The sequence below is a fragment of the Athene cunicularia genome, assembly GCF_003259725.1.
Source record: "Athene cunicularia isolate RWA chromosome 22 unlocalized genomic scaffold, athCun1 chr22_part1, whole genome shotgun sequence".
Lineage (NCBI taxonomy): Eukaryota > Metazoa > Chordata > Aves > Strigiformes > Strigidae > Athene > Athene cunicularia.
This window is the reverse complement of record NW_020799128.1, coordinates 4,903,231-4,928,825: the sequence shown is the minus strand read 5'-3', so window position 1 is coordinate 4,928,825 and position 25,595 is coordinate 4,903,231. Positions and strand designations below refer to the sequence as shown.

General features: G+C 41.5%; 2 protein-coding genes across 6 annotated transcripts; one reads left to right on the top strand and one right to left on the bottom strand.

Annotated features, from left to right (window-relative positions):
* Positions 1 to 76: 76 nt before the first annotated feature.
* PLAT (plasminogen activator, tissue type) lies at positions 77 to 15,823 on the top strand. 5 transcript variants are annotated; one of them, XM_026863130.1, is made up of 15 exons: positions 287 to 1,668; positions 4,593 to 4,891; positions 6,218 to 6,319; positions 7,266 to 7,305; positions 7,672 to 7,803; positions 8,155 to 8,268; positions 8,632 to 8,806; positions 9,333 to 9,424; positions 9,683 to 9,857; positions 10,195 to 10,280; positions 10,676 to 10,871; positions 11,315 to 11,451; positions 11,540 to 11,680; positions 13,121 to 13,269; positions 14,093 to 15,823. In XM_026863130.1, exons 3-15 carry the CDS (start codon positions 6,239 to 6,241, stop codon positions 14,249 to 14,251), a joined length of 1,677 nt encoding a protein of 558 aa, XP_026718931.1. In that variant the 5' UTR covers positions 287 to 1,668; positions 4,593 to 4,891; positions 6,218 to 6,238; the 3' UTR covers positions 14,252 to 15,823. The 5 variants fall into 5 exon arrangements, with proteins under 5 accessions (XP_026718930.1, XP_026718933.1, XP_026718931.1 ...); XM_026863129.1 differs by lacking the exons at positions 287 to 1,668; positions 4,593 to 4,891 and adding an exon at positions 77 to 278 and having other exon boundaries at positions 14,093 to 15,822; XM_026863128.1 differs by lacking the exon at positions 4,593 to 4,891 and having other exon boundaries at positions 288 to 1,668; positions 14,093 to 15,822.
* Positions 15,824 to 17,402: 1,579 nt separating this feature from the next.
* On the bottom strand, positions 17,403 to 23,670 carry AP3M2 (adaptor related protein complex 3 subunit mu 2). The gene is made up of 8 exons (XM_026863143.1): positions 23,478 to 23,670; positions 22,815 to 22,952; positions 22,218 to 22,303; positions 21,594 to 21,727; positions 20,507 to 20,714; positions 19,538 to 19,682; positions 19,003 to 19,115; positions 17,403 to 18,120 (listed from the first exon to the last, which is right to left on the bottom strand). Exons 1-7 carry the CDS (start codon positions 23,620 to 23,622, stop codon positions 19,015 to 19,017), a joined length of 957 nt encoding a protein of 318 aa, XP_026718944.1. The 5' UTR covers positions 23,623 to 23,670; the 3' UTR covers positions 17,403 to 18,120; positions 19,003 to 19,014.
* Positions 23,671 to 25,595: the final 1,925 nt, after the last annotated feature.

Below are 25,595 nucleotides of genomic sequence, written 5' to 3'. Positions count from 1 at the left end.
AATCTTAACTAGTGAATTCTAAACTTTGAAGACGCCGCGGGAGGAGGCGGGAGGAGGCGGGAGCCCTGCACCCCTGGCCAGAGCACTTACACCGGGTTTGCACGCGCTGTCCCCGGGCGGGCTGAGGCGCAGGACAGCACAGCCGGGGCCGCGCGCCCGCCGGCGTCCCCGGGCACGGACGCGTCCGGGCCAGCCGCAGGAGGGCATGACGGCACGCTTCACCGCGGACACTGAACCGTCCTGCCGAAACGCCGTCCTGAGACGGGGTCAGCTTAGAGGTAAGCCAGTAGATGTTGCTTGAGAGAGGAGACACTGTTATTGCTGGCTTTCCTGAAGTATGTTAAGGACTACAGCTGGCACCCACGCCACACTCTCTAGACAGCTAGAAAGCTGTGAAAAGCCAGGCAATAGTAACTTCTGAAATCTTCCCCCACAGCCATTACTTTGTTAGCATCGTTAAACTAGAAGTCCGGTAGCAAATAGCTGTTAGGTTTAAAAAGAATGTAAATTAGCCCCTACTCGCTCAACAGTGTCCAGTCATCTTTTTCTCAACAACTGGGAGTCCCTTCTGGAAACAAATGCAGCTGCCCTTCAATCACATTTATGGCAGTAATGTTATCACCAGCACTGTGTCTCTCAGAGAAAAACGTAATAATCTCAACAAAGATTTCCATAGCCAGAAGAGCTAGCCTGAAGATGGATGTCCCTCACACACCGTTTCTTGCGTCTGTCCTTATACTAAATTGTATCAGGAGCCTGATTTCTAGTGAATCAGTTACTAAAAGTTGGGGTACATCTGTTACTTTAACAGTTGCATCACTGACAATTTTCATAACCTAGACCTAAGTTCAGCTCCAAAAGCGATTTTTTTGGATTTGTCTGCCACACTTTTGATAACCTAGTACTTCGTGAACACACCCTGGTGAGTAGATCTTCATTTTCCAGAATGGACAGCATCAGCAAACATTTAACTCTTTAGTCCTCAACATGCTATTCCTTATTTCTATGTAAGGATCCTTGGAAGTTTTGCTCATTGTCTCCACTTAACTTGAGAGCTCCTCGACCATTTCTTTTCCCAGTGGCACTGTTCATGGCATGCTTTGCTCCACAGACATGTCAGGGTCTCTCTGCCAGGCATTTCTCAGTACTAGGTGCTTCTCAGCACCAGGACTAAGACTACAGATTGCAGACCTCTGGTCACGTTAGAAATACACCCCCTCACATTCCTAGAAGCACGATGTGACAGTTCATCATAAGGGATACATACTATTCTCACTGTCACTGGAGCTTAAGGTATTCAGTGGTGAAAGATTGTTTTGAAGACTGAATCTGCTGACTGGAAGAGAGAAAGAACAAACAAAACTGGTCGTAAAATTTAGCATGCCCCACTCACTTCATCAAGCAAGCTCTCCTCCTGTCCTGCACAGACTCACTCCCTAATACTCTGGACACAAACCACCCTGTCCTGGATCATCCCCAGATCCTCTGGAAGGGTGGGGGTGGGGGAAAGGACGCCCTACTGCCCTCTGGAGTCTCCACCCCTCGAGTGGAGTTTTAAGTAGGAGAGGAGCTGTTCAGAGAGATCGGAGCAGAGACGCAGAACGCACAAAACCCGACTGGTCTAGAAAGGAAATCATCAGCAAAATACGGAAGAGAAAAAGCAAAAAGGTAGGTACTACTCTCCACCTGTTTCAAAAAGTGCATTTCCCGTTTTCAACATCAATGGTATTGTCATTAAATATTATTATTTAATAAATCCCACTGAAGCACCATGGTAGTTAACTAACCGAGCTGTTGCCTTTCAGCTTTTGAAGAGATTCATAATGCTGGGTACAGTTAGCTTTCAGTTGTTTCAAGAAAGCCTCAGCTATTCCAGGGAAAGGGCTCACAGCCTCAGGCTCTGACCTAGCAGGGAGGAGTCTCCTGCACAAAGAACCTTACCAGAGTAACTTAAAACTAAGGACAATCTCGACAGCTATGTGATGGTAAGGAGAGACCCAGAGAGCTAGCTGTTTTCCTGGGAGGAGATCAGACTATGCCTTTCACCCCAGGCTCCCAACCAGGATAATGGAGGGACAAAGAGGAGGAGGGCGGGTCTTCTTCAGTTCTCCCTAAACATGCTTCTTTTCAAATGTGGCCAAAACCACAGGAAATAATAATTTCCCAAAACAAAGCCAGAGTATGAAATACCCATTTCATCCAATGCCTTCAAGGACTACAGAATCTTACTTTTTTTTTTTAATTTTCTCCAAAAGCAGAGGTCTGTCCATTGTTATATTTTAAAGAGAAATAGTAAGAGTCTGATATTCATCTGCTCAGTTTAGAAAAGCAATACAGAAGCACTTTCTCCAGAAGGCAAGAAAAGGCAGCAAAGATCTGCAGTTTTTCGCTTGAACTAGCAAGATAGCCATTCAGCAAGAAAACTATTACTATGGTAGAGTCAGAATCAAACTATTCTGGAATGGACATACTAGGTTATTGGGAGGCATATAGGGGTGGCTACTTTAAATTTCTGTGAATGACTTTTTGTTCAACCTAGGTAAGATAAATCCAGTTATTAGGTCTTACTCCTCATTGGTAAGATAATACTCATACTTCTACTGCTTAGAAGAGCTGTTATAATAATAAATTAATATGTGGGATTTAAAGTATTCCTGCTGCTGATGCTTCAGCAGAGAGAGATAAATTTAGGGCATTGTATATCTTATGTCCTAATGTACCTGGAAGTGTAGAATCAAAATGTCAGAATACCACATCTAGGCTAGAGTATTTCTGATCAGAGAAGAAGAAAAGGGTGAGAACAGAAGGCACAAACTCTTTAGGGGAGCCCTACCAGAAGGCACATTGCTTGCAGGTTTCTGCTCGGAGTCTTGTAAACATGGTATTTTTCAAACAGCCATATGGTTTCAGTTCGATAGGGCTTATCATTTGTAACATTCCAACTGACTGGCATAAGCTGTACCTTTCCCAGTACAAACATCTGGCAACATCTGTTACCAGTTTTCCATGCATAGTGGGACAGTAGCCACCAACGGAAGGACCGGCATCCCCCCATGAAGAGGTGGAAAAGATGGGAGAAGGGCTGCAGCATTACAAGATAAGGTAGCCTGGACAGGGGCAGAGAAGTAAGTGGAAGAAAGGATGTGGCATCCACTGCAAGACAACTTTAGGGAGACTGTCGCATTCTGCAGTATAAGCATGTGCTGTGTAAGATTAGAATCTGCTTCTATAGCAGACTATATGGAATAAACTTGGTTCTAACCATAAACTTAATTAAACCATGCATATGCTCTTTAAATAGGGAGTCCTCCTTTCATGTCAGTCTCCAAGACTGAAATGCCACAGCCTAAACTATCCTGCTGTACTCCCAGTTCTGCTTGAGAGAATGGAGTATTTGTACCTTTTGCTTTTTCTTTGAACAGACCTTTAAAATGAAACCAAACCAAACCAAACACAATAAAAACCACACAAACTCTCTTCCTTTTTTTAGCCTTGAATCCCAATTTATGACTCATTCACCTGTCATACTTACCAATTTCACCAGCTGTTGTCCAGCTGCCTTCTCTGGTTTTATATCAAAAGAGTCTGAGCTCCTAATTTCTGAAAGTAGTAGTTTTCTCAAATAATTGGGGGTTAGCTTTTGACTTGCTCAGGCATCATATAATGTAGATGATAAAAAGCTGACAGTGTGGGAGACGGCCCCTGAATATTATTTCAAGAATTTGGAACTGCAGAGCAGGCCTAGAGATTGGGAATGAAGTTGTATCTTCTTGCCTGCTACTCCACTCCCAACTCCTGATTTGTATAGGAGGCATTATATTTTTAAAGGAAGAGGGAAAATGGTCCTCTGGTGCTGGACTTGTTCCAAGCAGGGGGGTTTCCCATTTACATCCCACTTGTGATTCATCATCTCAGCCATCTAGACTGACTGCTATAGCAGTCCTGATTAGTACAAAGGTTCAAGCTAAATCTGTTCACACTGGTGATTACTTATGCCTCCTTTGATTGTAAAGAAGAGCTACTATTACTGCATGCAGGAGTAACTATTAGTTTTAGCAAGAAAATTATGGGTTCAAATCAGAAAACCTATATATTAAAGTTATCTGCCTTATTGTAAGAGTTCAGATCACATAATAATTACAACTCCAGTCCTCAAAAGCTATTACTCAACTATGAAAATCAGTAATACCTTCCCAGTTTTTAATAGATGTATTGGACCTTGCTATTTAATGCCCTGTTTCCAAGAAGTCCCATAGGCACTACATTTCTAAACTTCTGACACTGTATGACTGTTTGTATCCATCTTACTAAGTTAAATTTTGCCATGGACGATAGCCTCCCCTGCCCCTTCCCCCCTGCCCCAACAGAGAATCCGGGTGATGTACCAATAAATCCTCATTTGAAATCCTCAAGTTCAGAAGCATTTCTAAACATAAAATAGAACTTTGCTAGCTACCACACATGCTGCTAAGGTCAGGCTTTACTGGAGTTCTTTTACATAGATACATTTGCCTGATCTTTTACAGTTACTACAAGGTCACCAAGATAAAAGAATGAGCAAAATCCATCTTCTCCAGGATTTTTTTCTACAGGGATTAACAGAGAAGCCAGAAACCCAGAAGCAAAGTGGGTTATGCCTCATTGCCTTTGTAGGCAACAGACCACCTCAGAAAGCCCTTCACTGCCTTTGTCTGTCACATTCAGTCTGGTTTTCTGCTATGAGATTAGAAATGGTGCTTAGTACAGCAAGGGAAAAAACCCATGTTACTTAATTTCAGCAGTAAAAATTTGTATATGGTCAAGATTATGCTGTGTTATGAGCGTGCCCCTGGCTGCTCAGAATTTTCTCCCTGCCCACCAGCTGTCCTAAACCAGTCAATGCTCACACAAGGCACTCTGCTTTGGTTAAAGAAATAATTTTTCCTCGTTTGTCAGGAAACAAACAGGGGGAGGGGAAACCAGGGCACGAGATGGTGGCATGTCTTGCTGCAGTCAGTGGCTACAGGCATCTAAATTCACGCTTCTGCCAAACTTGCCTGTTCAAGGCCGGCCAAAAATAAATTTTGCTACAGTAGGAAGAAATACAGATGGATCACAATAACCACATGTCCTTCCTATAGCTATCTGTGGCCAGGTCAGAGCAGCTGTTTCACCAGGTAGGAAATTAACCTGTGAAGAGAAAAGCAGATTTTCAAAGCAAATGAGATGAATGGAGGCAGCAATCCAGTTTCATCCTTAACCGCAGCCACACCATACCAGCTGGCGAACTCCCACAAGAGATCATTGGAGGGTCTCTCCCAAGACTACTGCTGTAAGAGACAGACTGTAAATCAGTCTGGAGGAAGCAGAAACTCTTCATGTGGGATGGAAGAGGGCTTTGTCTGAAGTGTAAAGCTACTGAAGGGATTAGAGGGAATAAGGCGTAGTTGAGACTGCACAGAAGTGACGCACAGAAAGATGCTGCAATGAATAAGTGAGAACACCAGACCAAAAGCTAGCCTGCCAGCCATTTGCTCTCCTTTTTTAGCAAAAGCATATCACAGTAGTAGAAACTAAAATCTCAGCTGGGGAGAAGCTGTAGAAATATTTAAAATCAAAGACATAGCAGTGCTGTCCTCATCTATGATCAACTAAAGTCTCCTTGCTGATGCATACTCTACACAAAAGCCCCCACTCTCAAAGAAGTCTGTGCAGAAAATGCAAATCCTCTTTAACCACTATTATCACAGACTGACCCTTCAGCAGATTTTTGTGCCCCTGCAAGAGATCTCTTATGTAGGCCTCAGTGACGTGAATCTCAATTAACACTTTCCATTCAGCATTGCACTCCCTCATTAGACAAGTCCATCTTTCTAATAATGACATGTGATACTATTGGTTTCCAGCAACCCTGGTAATAAAAAGGACTTGGAATTTACTTCTACCAGTGTCATTCCCCAGGAAACACTCTGAGTTTCTTCCAGACCTAAATGGGTGTGCTTTGGCTTGTTGGGTTTCTGAGTTTATCAAATGAAAGCACATCTGGATCCAGCCTGGCAGTTTCCCCTGTCCAGGGACACCAAGATAGCTAGGCCAGATGGCTAAGAACTACAGAGTAGAAAGGGTGTTTTAACATAATTTTCATAATTTAAAACTTTTCTTTAAACTCACAACCTTGGACTCCATTCACACTCTAAAATGCCTTTGTTCTTTGTTATTTTTTCTTTTGCCTTTATAGATAACTTGAGATTTGGAGGTGATGTGGAAAATACTCAGAACAGAGGGAAAACTCCCATGTCTCCTCCTGCTGGTGGGAGCAATCATGACTGTTCAATGCCAGGTAAAAGGTTAATGAATCAAACAATGCTCTTGCCATCCTCCCACATTTTCAGCAGCTCTTCCTTCCCATCGACTCCAGCTGTCTGCATCAGATAGAAAGATAATCTGGTTATATGACTAGAAGCCAGAGAAAGAAAAACCTTACAAGCTAAGATTTCCAGCAGTGTGTTATCCTGGCTGGTTTTCATTTCAGTAAGCAATTCGCCAAATCTTGTTGGTCTATCTGTTCACTGTCACCTTTCACTATTAGTAAGAGTTCCACTGTGACTACCCATTAATTTTCTTTATATTGTCATTACCTTCATCATTACTCTCACCTACAACTGGATGGCAATGGTTGCTATGGCCCCTCACTTTAAGCCTTACATTGCACAGCTTGAGTAACCCCTACGCAATTCTAAAATGTTTAGTTTCTCAGAAAACTGCTATCCCAGCCTTATTCTTTCTTTTCATGTTATTTTCTGTCTTGTGGCCTGATCAAAGAAGCTTTCTAAATTGGTTTCCTCCTTAAAACTATCCAAAATATTTAATTAGCTGCAGGAGACACATCTCACAAAGCAGACAAGCCACAAAGGTTTATGGGGAAACTGCATGTCAATGAGCAAAAATAACTGCTCGTTCACATTTACTGCTTTGGAAATTATTTGCTTGAATGTCCTTCAAATAGCAGAAAGCTGACAAGCTTTAGTTAGCACCTGCAATGCCTCAAGAGCACACACATAATCACTTCATCCCAAATTCATGTCACTCATGACAATCCATCACCCAGTAATCTGTGGCAACTCAATGATGTGGTGCTTTTCACTGTACTATCCCATAAGGAGGGCAGAGAGTTTCTCAAGCTCCCCTGATTTCCTCAAGAAGAGAGCTGGGTCTTTGGAGGCACTTGTCCTCTCAGTTTTCTTGAGAGAGCAGTTACTCACAGAATTAACCTTCTTTGCTTGCAGGGCTTACGCATGCGTTTCAAACGGGGAGCCAGATCTAGAGGTAAGCCAGGCAAAATACAACCGTGTTACCTGCAACTTTATGAACACAGGACACAAGACAGATGATACTGAGAGAATGAAGCCTGAGAGCTGTTTGTCATGGTTATCTGGATGAGAGATTCAGGAGGCTAAACACCAGACCATTAATACCACCCACAAATCAAAGAAGAAAAAGAGGCCGTTCAATAGTGGAACAGTACATCCAGCAACACAGCAGTGAGAGAGGTGGCACAATTGTGGTCTGAGGAGGAAAAAGGGCATCTTTTTCACAGATACTTTTCTCCTGGAAAAAGGGAGTTCTTTTGCTCAGCTCAGCCAGGTCTTTTCCCTGACTCTCTAAAAGAGGATTTCCTTTCTCCAATTACAGCCATTTGCACAGACAATTCATCTGGAGAAATTTACCAGCACAGGGGAACCTGGCTAAGGCTCTCAGGGAGCAGAATAGAATACTGTAGGTGCGACAGCGGTCGGAGTCGCTGCCACACTGTGCCTGTCAGAGGTGAGTATGAAGACGAAAAAGAGAAGGAAATGGTGGGGGAATGAGAGACTGTTCATCTAATGCTACAGAACAACTCCACTGTCAGGGAAGGCGTTATCACACAGAAAAAATACTATATACCGACTCAGGCAGGACTGAGGAGGCTCCTAATAGCATATGTGGAGAGAATGAAGCAAAGGAAGAATGTTAGCACTACACAAAAAGACTGTAAACACATGACAATAACACGTAGCCAGGGAAAACCAGAACAGGCTAAAGGAGACTGACAGAAGAGAAAAGATTGGTATACATTGCCAGCTTCTTACTTCTGTGAAATCTAACAGTATTTCCTGGCTTTTGCTCATTCCACAGCCTGCACTAGAAATAAATGCTACAACGGCGGCCAGTGTTCACAGGCCTATTATTCCCCACAGCTCTTCATTTGCCAGTGCCACCAAGGTTTCTCTGGGAAGCAGTGTGAAATAGGCAAGTATACCATGTCAGTTACTGTGAACAATGCTACTGGTTTTAGCTATGCAGTGCAGAAAGACAGTACCCAGAAGCTGCTACTGTATACTAGGCTCTCTTTAAGTTGCCCCTTTTTATTCTAAAGCTAATACTACAAAGAACTTTTAAGAAGGCCACCTGGGCTGTTCTCAGTGTCTCTTAATAAAACTCTAAATTTTGGAGCTGCAGACCTTTGTGTATTACTTACAGTCTGCCTGGCAAGGCATTTTCACCAATTTACTAGATGAGACGTCTGGGAGCCAAATTTAAACAGAACAGAGACTGGGGAAGCAGAGTTTGGGATGTTGTCCTTATAGTAACATTTTGTTCCCTTTTGTTCAGATACTGAAATTAAGTGCTACAAAGACACTGGAGTAACGTACAGGGGTACATGGAGCATGACCAAGAGCGGAACCGAATGTTTAAATTGGAATAGCAATGGCTTGATGGACCGGACATACAGCGGCCGAAGAGAGGACGCGGCCGAGCTGGGATTGGGCAATCACAACTATTGCAGGTGAGGGGCCGATGGCACACAGGTCAGAGCTACAGGAATCAGCCCATTCTAAGAGCTTGGAGCAAAGGAAAGCCTAATACCAAGCAGAGAACGTTCTGCACAGGTGCAAATACAACACAGCCCTTGAGCAGCAATTGCAACTTCTGTAGACATTTCTGAACTTTGGATCTATCTAGACTGGATGCTTATGACAGACTACAAAACGCATACATCTCTAATCCCATAGTCTTTCCCTTCTCAGTGCCTGAAACTCCCTTTGTAAGACCATTTCCTGCAGCTCCAGATCCTGCTCGAAACTCTAAAAATGTAGTGCTTCCTGCACATGAACTAAACTGCACAAACAAGCTGTTCGCTCCTACTAGCTACAGGCTGTCTCATCCTCACCTCCATGTAGGAATCCAAGTGACTTCTGATGGTTCAGTCCGCATCTTTACTGCAGAGCAGGATTAAGTTACCAAACTAGATGGCAGACATGGGACTAGTAAGAATAGCTTTATAATAATGCATAATACCATAACTCTTTCAGAAACCCAGATGAGGATTCCAGACCTTGGTGCTATATCTATAAAGGGGGAAGGTACCTCTGGGAACACTGCAGCGTGCCCTCCTGTTCAAAAGGTACATGCAGTGGGACAGGGAATGGACTTCAGAGCTTCCATGATTCACTGCATATATAAGGATTGTCTGTTGGCTTGTACTATTTTTGTAGCCTGAAAAGTTGAGACTTATGTTAAATCATGTTTAAGCTTTTCATATTTATGACACCGAGAGACCAAGATCAGTATAGCTAATATACAGATGCCTTGACAGAAATCACAGTTAGGAGCAGCTGACAGGTTCACATATGTTGGTTAACATGCAGCTTTTTTATTGAAGTTGGGAACATGAACTGCAAATCTGGAAGAGGCACAGATTACCGAGGCAGCCACAGTGTTACCAGTTCTGGAGCTACCTGTTTGAGGTGGAATTCTCGACTCCTTGTCAACAAGTTATATACTGCTTGGAGAAGAGATGCTTACCCACTGGGCCTTGGTAGTCACAATTTCTGCCGGTATGTAGTCAGTTATAGAATTTTAAAAATCCCACCAAACTTTCTTGTGGTACTTTTGAGGCAGGGCTCTAGTCTTTTACATGGGTTATTAAAACACAGGAAATACATTACTGCTGGGAATGAAGTTCACAGACAGTAGTCATTTTATTCCACCTGACCTATCTGTGATTCTCTAACATCAGACTCCATAAATGCAAATTCCATGTTCCCCAAGGGCCCTCTGTATCTCTAGAAAAATCAAGAAGAGTATACTCAGGTCAATCTGCCACCTTTAGGTCTCCCCAGACTCCCTGCAGAACTGATAATACAAATAGCGTTTCTTTTTCCTGTGTTGCAGGAATCCTGACAATGACAGCAAGCCCTGGTGCCATGTACTGAAAGGAAATCAGCTCACATGGGAGTACTGCAATGTGCCTACTTGCTGTAAGGATCCTAGCACTCCTGATTCTTCTCTTTCTTTGAGGCATTACTCTTCTGCATGTCATTTGTATTAAACTCAGGCCTCTTACAGTAAAATACGAGCTGGGGGGGGAAGCAGCTTTTTGGAGTAGAAAAAGGTTCTGTGGCTCTATTCTCAGAGAAATGCCTTTTCTCTGCCAAAAGGGAAGACTGCAGAAATGGAGCACAGAAAAGGCAGGGTTTCCTCACTGTATTTTTCAAATCAGAATACAAGTTTCCTAGGAAACAGCAATGAGTCAGATACTAAACAGTTTATGCCAGGCTGCCTCAGCACATACTGACGACTAACAGGCTCTTAACCCAAACTCACAGTAAGAGTGCCTGAACAAAAAGTTTATTTCTGGGTTTGTCATCCACAGCCACCTGTGGCTTACGGCAGCAAAGAGTACGCCAGTACAGGATTAAAGGTGGCTCCTATGCAGACATTGCAGCTCACCCATGGCAAGCTGCCATCTTTGTGAAGTATCGACGAGCACCAGGAGAGCACTTCCTCTGTGGAGGAATTCTGATCAGTTCCTGCTGGGTTTTGTCAGCTGCTCACTGTTTTGAGGAAGGGTAAGTTGAGGGTTCAGTATAGCCTTACTGGAATGGTAAAAGACTTGGAAAAAAGCTCTTTATCCCAGAAGTCATTCTACACTACACTAAAGATTATTGAGTTAATTGTGCTGAGCATTACAGACAGGCTTTCACTGGGTGAACAAGCAGCATGGCATTGAGGTACTGCAGCAGAATATGAAATAGCTGAAGAACAAAGTTGTCAATACACATGCAGAGCCATCTGAAACCTAAGAACAGCAAGGGACTCACAGAAGAGCTTTGCCATGATGGCTGTAAGCAATTAGCACAAAAACAAAGGCAAATAGGACACTTGAGGTCAAACTGCCAGGGTAATGAAGTAATAATAGTGCTAAGAAAAGCAGAAGCTCCAACAGCACATCTTCAAGGGAAGGGATCCAATCCAGTTAACACAGTAAGTAAGACAGACTCTTGTTCTTCAGCTTTAGTACAAATCAGCTGAAGGTTGTGCTGGGTAGGACTTCCCGTGCAACTCCCGAGGAAAATGAACAGACATTTCAAGTGAAGCATTACACTGTGCATCAAAGATTTGACTCAGAAAATTTCAACAATGATATTGGTAAGAACATTTCTGACCATGTGACTGGAAAGTTCACAGTTGGCTCGAGTTTGTGATGAATGAAGTGGGGATTTTTTTCCCTATTCAGCTCTGTTGCAGTTGAACTCAGATGCAGAAGACTGTGCTACTGAAACAGACACTGTCCGTGCTGCCTGCCTCCCAACACCAGGACTGCAGCTGCCTGACTGGACTGAATGTGAGATCTCTGGTTATGGCAGAAGTGAAGAATGTAAGTAGAGATAACGTGTCTACATGTAAGTAGAAGATACTATGTCCAAAGGTTGTGTCCCCTGCCCTCAAAGAATTCAAGCCTTTAAGATCACTTAATGTGTAACCTCCTGAATTATTATATGGGCTTGTATCAGCACTACAAAACATGTGTAAGTGGGAGATACACAAAATCGAGTTTTGCTGTAAGTTATTTCATTCATCTGAGTTCTGTCAGCTGCATGGGCTAGTAGAGTATTCCTTGATACTCTCCAACAGCAGAAATGAAAAAAAACCACAATGGATAAGGCAGGAAAGACAGAAAGTTTGTAATCAGGGCTGCCACATTTCTGTTGTGCTGAGTACATTTAGATATCATCATTCTGATAGAAATCCATTTCTATCATGATTTAATATACTATACAGTTGCAGCTAGTTGCATTATTCTGAAAAACACGTTGGCTGTGCAGTGATTAGGAAAAAAAAAAAACCTAAAGAAATAGCAATCCCAGATACATATTAAAAGGCTGGCTAAATGGTTTTTAGCGTGAGCTGCAATAAACAGGAATAAAACCTGTCCAAAAGGTATACGCAGGCTGACCTATATTTAAAAAAAAACCCAACAGCTCTTATTTTAATCACACTTTCTAGTAATTTCTTTCTATTCTCTAACTTGTAAACTCTTTGAGACAGAGACTGTGAAGCATCCATCAAAACAAGACCTAATCATGGTTTTGGAACAGACTTGAAGATTTAACATATAAGTGTGGCATAAAGTATTTTCAGAGTGCTTTTAAAGCTAGTCCTTATCACTGCTTACAGGGAGTACAGGATAAACTCTCTGAGAGGGAAAGTATGCTGCAGCTATAATTCAAAACTAGACTGAAAAACAAAAATCCTGCCAACTTCCAGCTTTGTGCAGTTGCAGCTATGCAGGAGAATAAAAACAAACCCAAAAATCCCTTCCATTCCAACATAACAAGAATGTACATTCCTATCCTGTTACTCAGTATTGTGTACAACAAGGCATCTGATTTTTGTTAGCATCAAGTCTAATACTAAAAAAGATCCTGTTTCATAGACTTTGTGATTTTCATAGGCGCTTCCTGTGACTTCATTTTGATTGATGTAACTATGCAAAGACAACTCATCCATCCAAGAAACCCAGCAGTCCTTAATTTGGGGCCTACAAAAACCTCTTTAGCTTTTAGCTTGTTAAAGAAGCAATATTCTCTCTCAACTAGGCATGAGCTGTTCTCACTAACAAAGCAGAAGCCCCAAGAATTAAAAAAAAGACCTTTTGGCAAGGAAATATTATTTTAGCCATCTCTCACCCCCAGTTACTTCTGTTTACTCTCCTCTAAACTACAGAAACTGAACTGCATTTTTTTAAATATATATATATATATATACACACACACATATGACATATAATGTATTTATTTAGTAATTTTTCTTCCAGTCTCTCCATTCTATTCAGAGCACCTGAAAGAAGGTCATGTCAGACTGTTTCCAGCCAGTCGGTGCACAACACAGCATCTAGACAACAGGACAGTTACAGACAATATGTTATGTGCAGGAGACACAAGGCACCTTGATGATGCCTGCAAGGTAAACCCCAAGTCTGTTCCTCTTTTCTTTTTAGGTCTGTCCTTGATAGTCTGAGCTAAACAAACAAAAAGCTTCAGAAAATACTTTAAAGAAGTTCTGCATTTGGCTCCGTAGAAGTTCTAGTAGACTTCTGTTGAACAGAACTGCTGGCTCCTCCTTTTATCTCATAGCTGGGAAAGCAGGCCACACTTAACTAAGCAAACCAGAACAATACAGACTGAAAATCCCAACTATAGGAAATACCACAAAACTGAGAGGAAACCCCACCTCTGCAGCATTTCCTAATTTCTCTTATGTGAGCATGCAAAACACTCAGCAGGAGGTTCTGTAAGAGGAAGGGGGTGCTGCTCTACTGAAAAGTAGAGAAAATAATTAAGGGGCAAAAGACAGTGGAGAACAAGCCTCTGTAGCATGAAGAGGGCACACATTCAATCCACATCTTTCCATTTAAAAGGCTCTAATAATTTTGCTTTTCTGTTACACACAGCAGTATAAATCACCCTCTGTATCTTGGATAAGAGCATTCCTCTTTTTGTTCTTATCAACATCTCACCTACATTTCACAAATGAGTGCTGTACAAAGTTAGAACACTCTAGCGTTAGATTTTTTTGGGTCTCTCCAAGAGGAACATCAAGGGATTCTGGAACATGGAAGCAGCTTATGTGAAAGCACCGTTACTAAGAGTTCTGGATTTGCAAGCATACTATGTAGGATATTTCCGTAGACACTAGTGCACAACTAAAGCCAGTGTGGGGGGAAAAAACAGCACAAAAACAAACATACAAACAAGGAGATTGTTACTAAACTGCTGCTTCTCTGTAGGGTGACTCTGGAGGGCCCCTGGTCTGCATGAAGGATGATCGTATGTATCTAATTGGAATCATCAGCTGGGGAGTAGGCTGTGGCCGCAAAGACATACCTGGCGTTTATACAAATGTGAATCGTTATCTTGACTGGATTCAGGACAACATGACACCCTGAGAAAGAAAAATGAACTATCCACAATTTGTGGCCATGCCCTCACAGCTTCCTTCTGGGTGCTTTAAGGCTACTGACCGGGCTTCCTGTTTGTCCAGATGCTTACAGTACAGGAGGAAAACAAACTGCGTGTGGGAAGCATACATTTGCAAATTACTCTCCTTATTACAGGTTATCAGAAGGTAACGCTTCTTTTCCCCCACATCCCCAAGCTTTCTTCTTGCATCAAATCACTCGAGTACAAATAAAAATAAACTTTGGCCCAAGAGAATAAACTGAGAGAACATCATGCATGCCATGAACAGCTGTGTTGTTTTAGGAAGGGGCATGAACTGAAGGCAGAAGGGACAGATTTAATTTCCTGAAAACTTCATCTCCCTCCTTCTTTGACTGTAAATTTAAACAACGTTCCCGTCAACCTTAATCTCTGTCCTTTTTAATATCACATTTTATCTTTGTTATTTATGCTGGTTCACCTTGACTCCAGTAGAAAGAGCAAAGCTGTAGGCATGGGCTGCTTATTTCTGTACCAATACACTACTAGCTTTTTCAGTTTGAAACTGATTCATTAACAGAGTCTGAGCTTAAACTCTCTGAGGAAATCCAGGATGGCACGCTTGTTACAACATTCTATTCTTCAACTTTTCCTCCTGGTAGTAACTTAAATATTTAAATAAATATGGAATAGTTGAAAATTTTAACACCAGCTGTATTTACCACAGAATCAACATGTTACTTTTTGTCTATTAAATTTCTGTGCATTATCATTTGATATGAAAGCAAAAGCTCTCTCTTTAGCACAGCAGGGCAGAAGAAAGGACAAGTGCAATGGTAACAGTTTTAGGTGCTTACTAGATTTACATGCACAAGTAAAGATCAAGTCAATTGTCACAGGGCTACATTTGTCCTTTAACAAGAAGGTATAACCACATCATTGTGAACTAGAATCTCAGTAGTCAAGCATTACTTGCTTGCATTGCAGTTGCCATGTGACACTGAGCAGTATCCATGTACATCCTAAGACTTAAGTCTCTTTGAGAGATTCTCTCTTGTCCAGCTGTTTTATAAAGCAAGAGAGAGCAGGTGTGACTACTGTTTCACGGAAAAAATGTAAATTATATTGAGGCTACAAAAAGAGTTTAGCTTTAGTATCTATCAGGCACTGTAGTTAGAAAACTAGTCTGTTTTATGTGGGGAATTCAAAACACTGTAACTCAAAATGTTTACTCTCACAGTTGTAAGGAGCTCTCTGATGATCTACTAGCACAGGCTCTAGTCAAATAGAGAAGTTTATACAATAAGTAAGTACAGAAGAGAGATTTGGTAAGGATGCCTATTACTTTCTCAGGTGGGATTTGTAAATGGCAATTTGGTCCATGTCTTTCTAGCTACCAGCTTCAAAACTGACCTCAAGATCTCTAATGTCCTCAGATAAATGGTAGTGTTAAATCCAGTCAGCTTCAGCAATGAGTCCCATATTCCAACCAATGGAAGGGGAAAAAAAAAAACACAAGATGTTTATTAAAAGAGAGTTCAATTTTTTGGTGTGATTTGTTGTTGTTAATTGTATTTTATGAAGTATTAACCTTGAGAAAAAGACAAGTTAACTTCCATTCCTCTCCCCTAAAGCCATTTCCAAATGCTACTGTGCCTCACTATCCTGACATTCACAAGACTGCCAAATATTTGCAGCCTGTAAAACACCCAAAACCAATCCTGTAACACAGGTAAGCATCCTCAGGAATGCAATTTTGGTCCACAGTTCAGTCTATCAAATACATTATTTGCACTTGATGTGATCTAACAGCCGCCAGTAAAATGTAACTGAACCACACCTGATACTGATCTTTTAGAAAAAATGCATCCTAAAAAAACGTAAGTTGCAGAGAACAGTTTTACATTGCAGCTGTTTCCAGCTACTTGAAAATACCCTTACATGAAATATCAAAGGTGACAAGAGAGCCACACAAGCCTTAGCTGCCATTTCTCCACTGGTTGCTTCCTTCCATCCTGGTCTGTCTCCTGTGACATCTTCTCTGAAGCTGACTTAAAGAAGGGTTCAGAATCACTTCCAAGTTTATTCTAAATGCTTTTTAATCCTAGATTTTGTAATAGATGCTTAATCTGGGAGATTTATCAAATCCCAGTCCAGCAACCAGAACTTTTTTTTTCCAGCCTTGCTTTAACTTCTTGCATTGTATGTCTCAGAAGTTGCTGCCAGCTAGCTCAGTGCATTTAACTGTGTTTCTCTGTCTTGTTTACCCATTACATCCCTCCCTGATAAAAATCCCTGGGAATGGTTTCCATCTCTACATCAGCTTTTCCTCTTCATATCCTGTTTTTTTCCCTACTTGTCCTCTCTCAGCACACAGTAGCACAGCACCATCTTGAAACAAGGTGTAAGACAATAATGACTGCCATCTGCCCGCCTCACTTCTCACTTTGCAGTTAATACTGTCATATTCAAGTTCTTTCAGAACCTGAGTCAACATCAGCATTTATTGTAACTGAAGTACAGAGCTACACCTCACACTTTCCCCCAAAAGTCCTTATATCCTCATCTACGAAGTTCTCTCACCGATGTTGTTTTCCTGCTTCCCCCTTCTGCCCTGCTTCATCCTTTGTTCCATAGGAACTTGCAGCCATCTCAGACTGATATAGAAAGCTTGTTATATGCATAAGGGTGTCTAGCCCTTACAACAAGCCTTTGAAGATCTCGAGTAACAATCACTTTATCGAGAAAGAAAAGATACTTTAAAAAAAAAAAAGCTACAAAGCCAAAGGACATTATCAGTACTTGAGGAGCTGGATGGTGAAGTTATTTAGTTGTCTTCATAATTAAAGCACAGCCCTTAGCCTGCTACCAAAACCCTACGTAGTAAACAAAAATGGTTTGGTTGCATTCCTAGACAGTTTCATTGAGCTTCTAGAAAGAGCTCAGCACTCCTTTTGGGAAACACTAAGAAAAATTAACAAGAACGTAATTAATTAGCTTTTTAGACAGTGACTTAATCCCAAGCTTACAATCCCAATTGCATAAAGACATTTATATCCCTAAGGTATCCACAATCCAACTGGCATAATTTACTGTCCTTCTCAAATGCCATCTGTGTTTTGCGTAAAGCCCACACAAACCACTCTGAAATGACACAGATGACATGTAAAAATGAATTTTATTGATGCCCTTGCCCAAGGTTATATTTGCACTGAACATGCTCAGCAGTAAGGCCACCTGCTATGGCATTCATCAGTCGCACTGGAACTTGTGATTCCACACGCAAGATGCCACTCACCCACTGCAAGTATCCATCACATGCAAACCAGAAAGTATGTTATCCTTTGCTTAGGGTCAACTTGTTCTGTTCACAAGCATGAACTGTACATGCTGGACTCCACAGCCACCTGACCGATGCTGCAGTCACAGCTACAGCAGCTTGGGGACAAGGTCCGTTACCACAGAGAAAGACATTGGCATCTAGTGGCCAAAGAGCATAATACAGACAATATAGAACAGTGCAAATATCTCTCATTTCATATTTATGCTGTACAGAGAGATGCAGCAGACTGGAACGGGCAGATGCAGCAACAGGTCCTGCAGAAGAGATGGTCCCAGTGAAAAATCCAGCGTAGGCTTGAATCCACCTGCACAGCAGCTGATTGGTACAGAAACTAGAATGAGGTAGGACAGCCAGAAACACTACAGAGGTACCAGCACACAATTATCTCAAAGAAAGACATCAGTGAGCAGGAGAACAGCAGTATCACCTTCATTTGTAATAGGCAAGCAGAGACAAAAGGAGGTTCCAACAAGTTAGTAGCATAGCAATCATCTTCATTTAGCCACAGCTTCAGTTTCCATCAGAGTGCTAGGTCTCCACACAAAAAAAAAATAAAATAAAAAAAAAAAAAAATCTGCCTCTGTCTCTTCCCTGACTCACCAAAGAAGCTAGGAGAATCCCTACCTTCAACTACTGATGAAATAAGAGAAGCAGAATTACTTTTAGATGTCACCACCCATCAGTTACAAGATCACATATGCTACAGTCAGCCCTTCACAGGAACCCATACAAAGATTTGGATGGGTTTCCAGTCTACCTCCAGAGATTCAAGATACCTGATGACCAAGACAGCTTATGAAATATCTGGAAAAGGCATCCCTTTCTTCCCTTCCTCCCTCTGTGGCAGCGTCCCCAATCTCAGGGTTCTTAACTTCCCCTTCTGGGTGGGACAATCTACCTTTCCACTTCTTCCAGTCCCTTTGAGGCAGAATGGCTAGACGATCTCTCTGCTGCCAGGAACTATAGAGCTCTCCGCCCTAACGTCCAATGATGGAGAAGGGCAGAAGCCAGACAACCACACTGGAGTTGAAGTTTGTGGAAATTCAGCTTTGTATCATCTACAAAGGGATAAAAGTCAACTGAAATACAAGGAAGAGGATTTAGAAAAGGCAATAAATCCCTAGAATTTCCTTTAACACAACAAAATGAAGGTGATACAAGCTTACACAGCTCACTTACTAATCCCAAGGGACCTGAACTCCTCTCCCACCTACTATTGTTCCAAATACTTCAGACTCAGCTAGGGATGAGATGGTTTCAGGTCAACCTTACTCTTCCCTGCTCCCCAGCACCCTAAGCACTGGCTCTCCTGCTCATGCTACTACAGGCAAGGGAGCAATCCTAAACAGATGGATAGGGTAAGAGGCTGCATCCAACAGCCATGGACAGAAGAAACAGGAAAGTGCTCTTCCTCACTATGAGGATCCTCTAGGTTCGGACTTGGAACTTGCCAGCCTTAGTCATGTATTTTATCCCCTTGAAGGGCTTGTACTTCTCCCCATACATGTCCAAGCGATTCACCTTCAGTCCTAAAGGCAAACAAACATAGCATAAGACTGACTGTTCTGACAGATGGGTCTTAAGGATAAAGAAACAGAAGATCATCCCAGAAGTGCAGAAAGCATAGGGAAAGTTTTAGCAAGCAGTGAGAATGGAGAAAAACTGACAACTGGTATTTGTCAGAATCATTCTGTACAAACACATCCATCCCCTAAAATTCTTTAAGTCTGTAAGCCCAACATGCAAGGAAATTTAGATAGGCTGTTTCACAGAGCATGAGAGAGAACAAATCCATGTATCTGTAGTCAAAGCACACTATTTTTTTTCACTTATGAACATGTTTCAGATAGAATGTAAAATTCAGAAGGCCTGCAGAGTCACTTCAGCTACATACAGAGTGAGCACTGACACAGCAAAGAACATTCAGCTTCTTTACCTGATAGTCACCTACCAGATATAGCCAGCTGCTGAATTTTAAACTGCAGGTTAATGGTGGGGTTTTCATCTGGTTTTGATGTCCCAGCTTGCAGGGTCATGCTCCCCTTCAGGCTTGGCAGCTTCTGGGGGTTTATCTTCCCCACATCCCATGACAGCAGCTTTAAGAAACGGAAAATGCAGCAGTGAAACAGAAATGTTCTAACACCCTCTAAACAAGAGTCCGCTTCCAATGACAGCTTTTTATGTTTCTTTATGGAAAAGGTCTTGCCTCTCATATTGGACAGACACAGCACAGGTTTAAGAAGCAGCTGCCTCGGACCTCTGTTCTCCCTCTCTCTTTCCCTGAGGTTCCCCAAAAGCCTACCATGAGTGGTATTTCCACTACTTGTGCTGCAGGCCCCATTTCCTATGTGTAACAGTGACAAAAATAATGCAGAATTGCCTCCTTTCCAAGTACCCAAAGCAGTGTTGCTTGAGGCTCTACTGTGGGTAAATCATCAAATTTTACAATTTAAAAAAAAAAAAAAAGAACTTGGGCTGGGGGAGAAGGAATCAAACAACAAAACCAAAACACCCCAAATAAAATCAAAACCCACTAACCAACGCAAATCCTCAGTGTATGCAAAGGACCAAGTCTAACGTGCGGTACTAGGCATGACAACTAGATACGCAGAAGTTTGTAAAGCATCCACCAGATTAACACCTCATCACACATTACCAGTTCTTGGATTTTCTGCATGCACCAAGCAACTAGAACTACAATCTACTCAGACACTGAGCTATTTGTTGTGAAGATTAAGACAACTAGGATGCAATAGTCCAGAAAAAGTTCTCACTCCAAGAAAAGATACTGCCTTCAGAAAAACACTGGTCAAGGAAATGGTCATGTAAGCACAAACAGCTCAACTTCATTTGCTGAAAGGTAGAAACTTTCATTTGTTGAAAGGAAAAAAAAAAATTTAATTTCTCTCTTTCCTCTCACCTTTGTAACTGGATCGAAGATATGTGTTCCCTGAGAGGGTGTGAGGGTCATATTTAAGACACCTTTTGGCATCTGGCTAGTGACCATCACTCCCTCTACCGTCTTCCCCATAGTCTGCTTCGGCCCCACTGTGATCTCAAAACGTCCCAATGAGCTGCTATCACGGAAACTGATGTTGTGTTTAACGTAGACAGGAATTGCCACAAGGCTAGAATGAAGACATGAACAGAAAGTCCTTGTCAATCTCTTGCCTTCATCTTTGCTTTTCCTGATGCAGTTCTTGCCTTCTACACTGAGAACACTGGAAATCAATCTCCTTAAAAGAGAAGGAAATCCTACACTCGCTTGTTTGATTTAAGAGCAAAGTCAGAATCCTGTTCTCAAGTCTTAATTACACTTCTTTTATTAATCAAGCTTGCTGTATCATACTTTTCTACCTCTCTACAGGACAGGTAATTATATCCAGTATAACAGAAGACTTGAGCAAAGGATGAGGAATGCACTTGCATTTCACAACCAAGCTGGCAAATAGTTCCAGGCAGTGCAGTGGCACTTGAACTTCATGCTTGTGCTATTGATTGGATTTCCCACTCCTTTTCACCTACCTGAGATAAGGCTGACAAAATCTAACAAAATGCTTTAACATCTGTAACCCCCATTAGTAGTTGGTAACCCGATTCTAGAAAAGAGCACAAGAAGTGGACAAGAACTTGTAGCTCTATTAAGAGAAATGTCAAAAAAACAAGGTTATCAAACTATCTTGCTTTATTCTAGAAGTTTTTATAAATACAGGAAATCAACAGCTTGATTACTCTATACTGCCTAATTCCTTCCCTCTCTAGTTTATTCATCTGCTACTGGTCTTTGAAAAATGCTGCTGACCAAAAAGAAATGACAGAATCACTGCTCCAAATAAGGAGAAAAACATGTGTTTTAAAAAAAGGAAGAGTGCAAGTCACCATGCATCTCTACTTCTTTCGGCATAACATGACACCTGATCTTTAAAAGCAAGTCACTTTTTTTTACCTTCCCTACTAGCCAGGAAGGTCCAAATTTTGTAATTCACAGCACTACATTAATCACCTACTTCTGAGCACTGACATGATAGGAGAGCAAGCGAAAATTTCCATCAGGTGGAATGAAGGAGAGTATTCTTTCTGACTCCCAGCGCTTAAAACGCACACATGGATGAAAGCTGACATCATCCAATAACCGAGGGTTCTGAAATAAAGTCACAAGGTTAGTGAAGGCAGTACTACTTAAAATAACCTCAATCTTCTACCCATGAAGGGCTTAACATTCTGCCCACTTGAAGGTATCTACATTCAGACGTTAAACTCTTTGATGTTACATCTGTGTGACAGCAGTACTCAATAACCTCTACCCTATTTTAGAAAATCTAACCATGTCAAATTGTTACATTGATGCATACTCACAAAAAAGACGGCCCTTCAGGACACCTGCCTAAAGCACCACTGTATCTCAGAAACTTGGTCACAGCACACACTAACGGTACTTTTAACAAAGAATCTGAAAATAAAACCTTTAGGCTCGAAGTTGCTGAAGTTCACTATGAGTTTCCATTGTCAATTCTTTCCCTTTTTGTTTGGCATATCCAGATTCTGTCCTACTCTAATCCATCAGCGTGAGACTATCCTAGTAGCAGGGCTGAAGTAAAGATACTTAAGTAAAGATAATCCTTGAGCTTTACCATAAAGGAGAGGGTAAGGTCTGGCATCCCAGTCAGCTTGACACAAGCATCAATTACCCCCTGGATTTCAGCAGTAATCGTAGAACCTGCAAAAATAAACACAGGAGGTTATGTGAACCTGATCAAAAAAATCCCCAGTGTGGAAAAGCTATCAATGGGGAGGAAGGAAATTTTTCTATCTTTATGGCTCATTATGTTGCCCCCTCAACATTTTTCTCATTCTCAACAACTTCTAGAGAAGATGCATACAAATAAGAACCACTGACACCAGTAAAGTCCATTTTAATGGCCAATGACAATAGCTCCCAACTCTTACAAGACTAAGATACACAAAACCTAAGGAGATAGTGCTATGCACAATTTTCACTCACTTTCTATCTTCCCAATACAGAATTGCTTACAAGACCTCAGAAGCAAGGACAAGTTAAAACCTCGGTACCTCTCTAAAACTGAGCAATAGCACTTACAAGATGGCAACATTCCAGGGTAAGAATAGAGTCCCACACTTAGATGAGGGAGCTCTTTGAAAACCTAAATCTCTCTTCAAGCACTATCAGGACAAGTTACCCTCACCTTAACCAGAAGCAACTTCCATACCTGATTTGTCAATGATTGCATCTATCTCTTCAATCACATCAAAATACGCCTCATTGTTGGTATATTTTACACCAGTACGTCTCCAAGGCACCACTGATAGCTGTCCGGTAGGAAGCTGGTCACCCACATTAGTGCTTCCTGGAAAAAGAAAGGCAATCACAACAACCACAAAAGTTAGACAGTGCTCCAGAACAAGTCCTTGGCCTCATATAACATAATGGTAATTAATCCCTGAGAATGTCTATCTCTTTGTAGTAGAGCAAGTACTCTTCCAGACTCACTGTCTGTATTCTACAATTTACATCTCTCTCATATCCTACTCTAAAACATACCACAATAAGGCATAGGGAAGTGTAGCTAAAAAACAAAACAAAAACCACCCCAACAAAAAAACTACACCAAACTAACTCATCCAGGAGGTCATGTCACGGCTGTAACTGGAAATGTAATCTATCTGTTTTGGTTAAAAAAAAGTGCAGCTGATACTGGAACTGGAAGGAACCTCAAAGCAAAGCACTAACACAGGTCTCCTTAAATACACTTCTGCTGGGGTCTAGAATGGTATGGGACAGCACAAATTTTCTTCACCCATGTCCTCATTTACTTATGCAGGAATATTGTCACATGGCCTCCCCAGCTAATCTACTTTTTATTTCCCTGTACCTGTGATGGTGTTGACAACTGTTCGCAGGATAGTGGGAGGTTTTATCAGTTCCTTAAGAATATTAGACTCTGTTGCCAATGGAAAGCCATTGTCCAGCATCTCCTCCAGCACCTCATAAACCACCACAACATTGTCCTTGATCATCACCTCTGAACAGACACCAAAATAATCCTGTGCAAAAGAAATAATTACTCAACAGTCTGTGAAAGAAAGTCTTAGTGATTATTCAGCTTAGTATCCTCCCCCACACAGAAATAAATTAAGCCTATTCTTGGAGGAGGTGAAACAACACTGAACCTCAGTACAAGCACATTGAACAGACTGACCACTCCAACATGCACAACTCTCAGCATCTCTCTGCCACTGCCCCAATAAGCTGGCAAATCACCACATCATCATATGCTCTTACTTCCTTTCTATATAACAAGATTCCCTTTGATAGCCAAGATATTTTTTTTTAATTAGCACTTGGAAATGGCTCAATTGCAACCGATTAAGCAGCAATATTAATAAAAAAAACTTACTTCCAGGGGCCACTACTGACTTGTGTGCAGTGATACCTTTCACTGGATCCCAGTATTATACATCCTTCCTCAGCTGCCCTAGTCTTCACCTACAGTACTCTCAATATTTTAACTGTGCAGCACCGCTATTTAAGGAATTCAGCCTCTCCTCAAAGCTTTTAATTTACTTTCACTATAATACTTGCATACACATAGAAAATAATAAAATTATCAACTTCAGTTCTGTAAGTATTTTTCTTGGAATTTATTTTGATATAGGAGAAGTATGGCTTCAAACTCTCCACATATTCTGCGTTAAGTCCAGGTTTGCTTTATAGCAGACCACTTCTGAAGTCTGTCTAACACACTACCTGTGGGTTTTTTCATTCTGCTACCCCTTGGGGTGTACAGACTGCTTACACATCCCAAGATGTATTAGACTAATAACAGAAGTTCAGTACTCTGAAAAGCCTGAAAAATAATTCTATGCATATAACAAAACCCTCCTTCCTCATAATTTAAGAGGTGTATAAAGCAGAACCTTAGAACATGAATCATAAAAGATCCACAGACCAGTTTATTCCCCAGCTTGATTCTTCTACTGTTTCTTCAGCTCCTACTCTAAATCAATAAGGAGCAATATTAAAGTTTGCAGTAGATGTATACCATTATCAAATTGTAAATCTGTAATGCAATGTAGGAATAGAAAAATAAGATATTTCAAGATTCAGCATATGTTATAGGAAGCAGTCTCAATAATTCAGCAATTTTGAAAATTTAACATATAATTTACAGTTTTATTCTATGGGAACTTCGTGCATCTTTCTGGAGAGCGAGCACACACAGACACAAACCTGAGCTTCTGGTTACTTACAGCAATTAAAGAGATCAGGCATTCTGCATAAAGCATGAGTATACATGAACTGTGACGCTAGAGAACTCCTAGTCCTACACTACAAACACTATTTCTTTTTCAGATATGGCCAAACCAGTTAAAACACACGCCTTGTCCCCTCAGAAAAAAAAAAAAAAAACAAGACCTAAGCGACTGACATAGTACATTTTTGGCCTGAACAGCCAATCTGCTCCCTGAACTCAGTGAAACATAACAGCCTACACTCACATTCTGATTGGCACCTGGAAGCAAAAGCTCACATGATGCTTGCTTGACCAAGCATCCACATTTCCTGTATTCTGGTAGGATGCTGGTCACAAGACATTTCAAATCCTTTCACTACACGATCCTGTTGCTGGCAGGCAGAGACGGACACCTTCACTATTCCCCTAAACCGAGTGGCAGTCACGTCAGCCATAGCACAGAGGGAATATGGCTGCTCTGGGGCATCTCCTGTGACGCTCCTTTAGGAAGCAAACACGTTTCCAAGGAATTTCACTAGATGTAAACCTATAGATAGGGTGCCACTAATTCACTAAAGCACATGGCAATGAATCGCAAAAACTCCCTGTGAGAAGAGTTTGGTCTTAGTTCACAGCTCCGAGAACAGACAAGGCTACAAAACAGAAACATGCATCTCGATTGCTGAAAGGTCTTTCCTGTGAGTACAGGCCGATCCTGAACCCTTCGTCATTCCACGCAACACCTTCCTAATCACC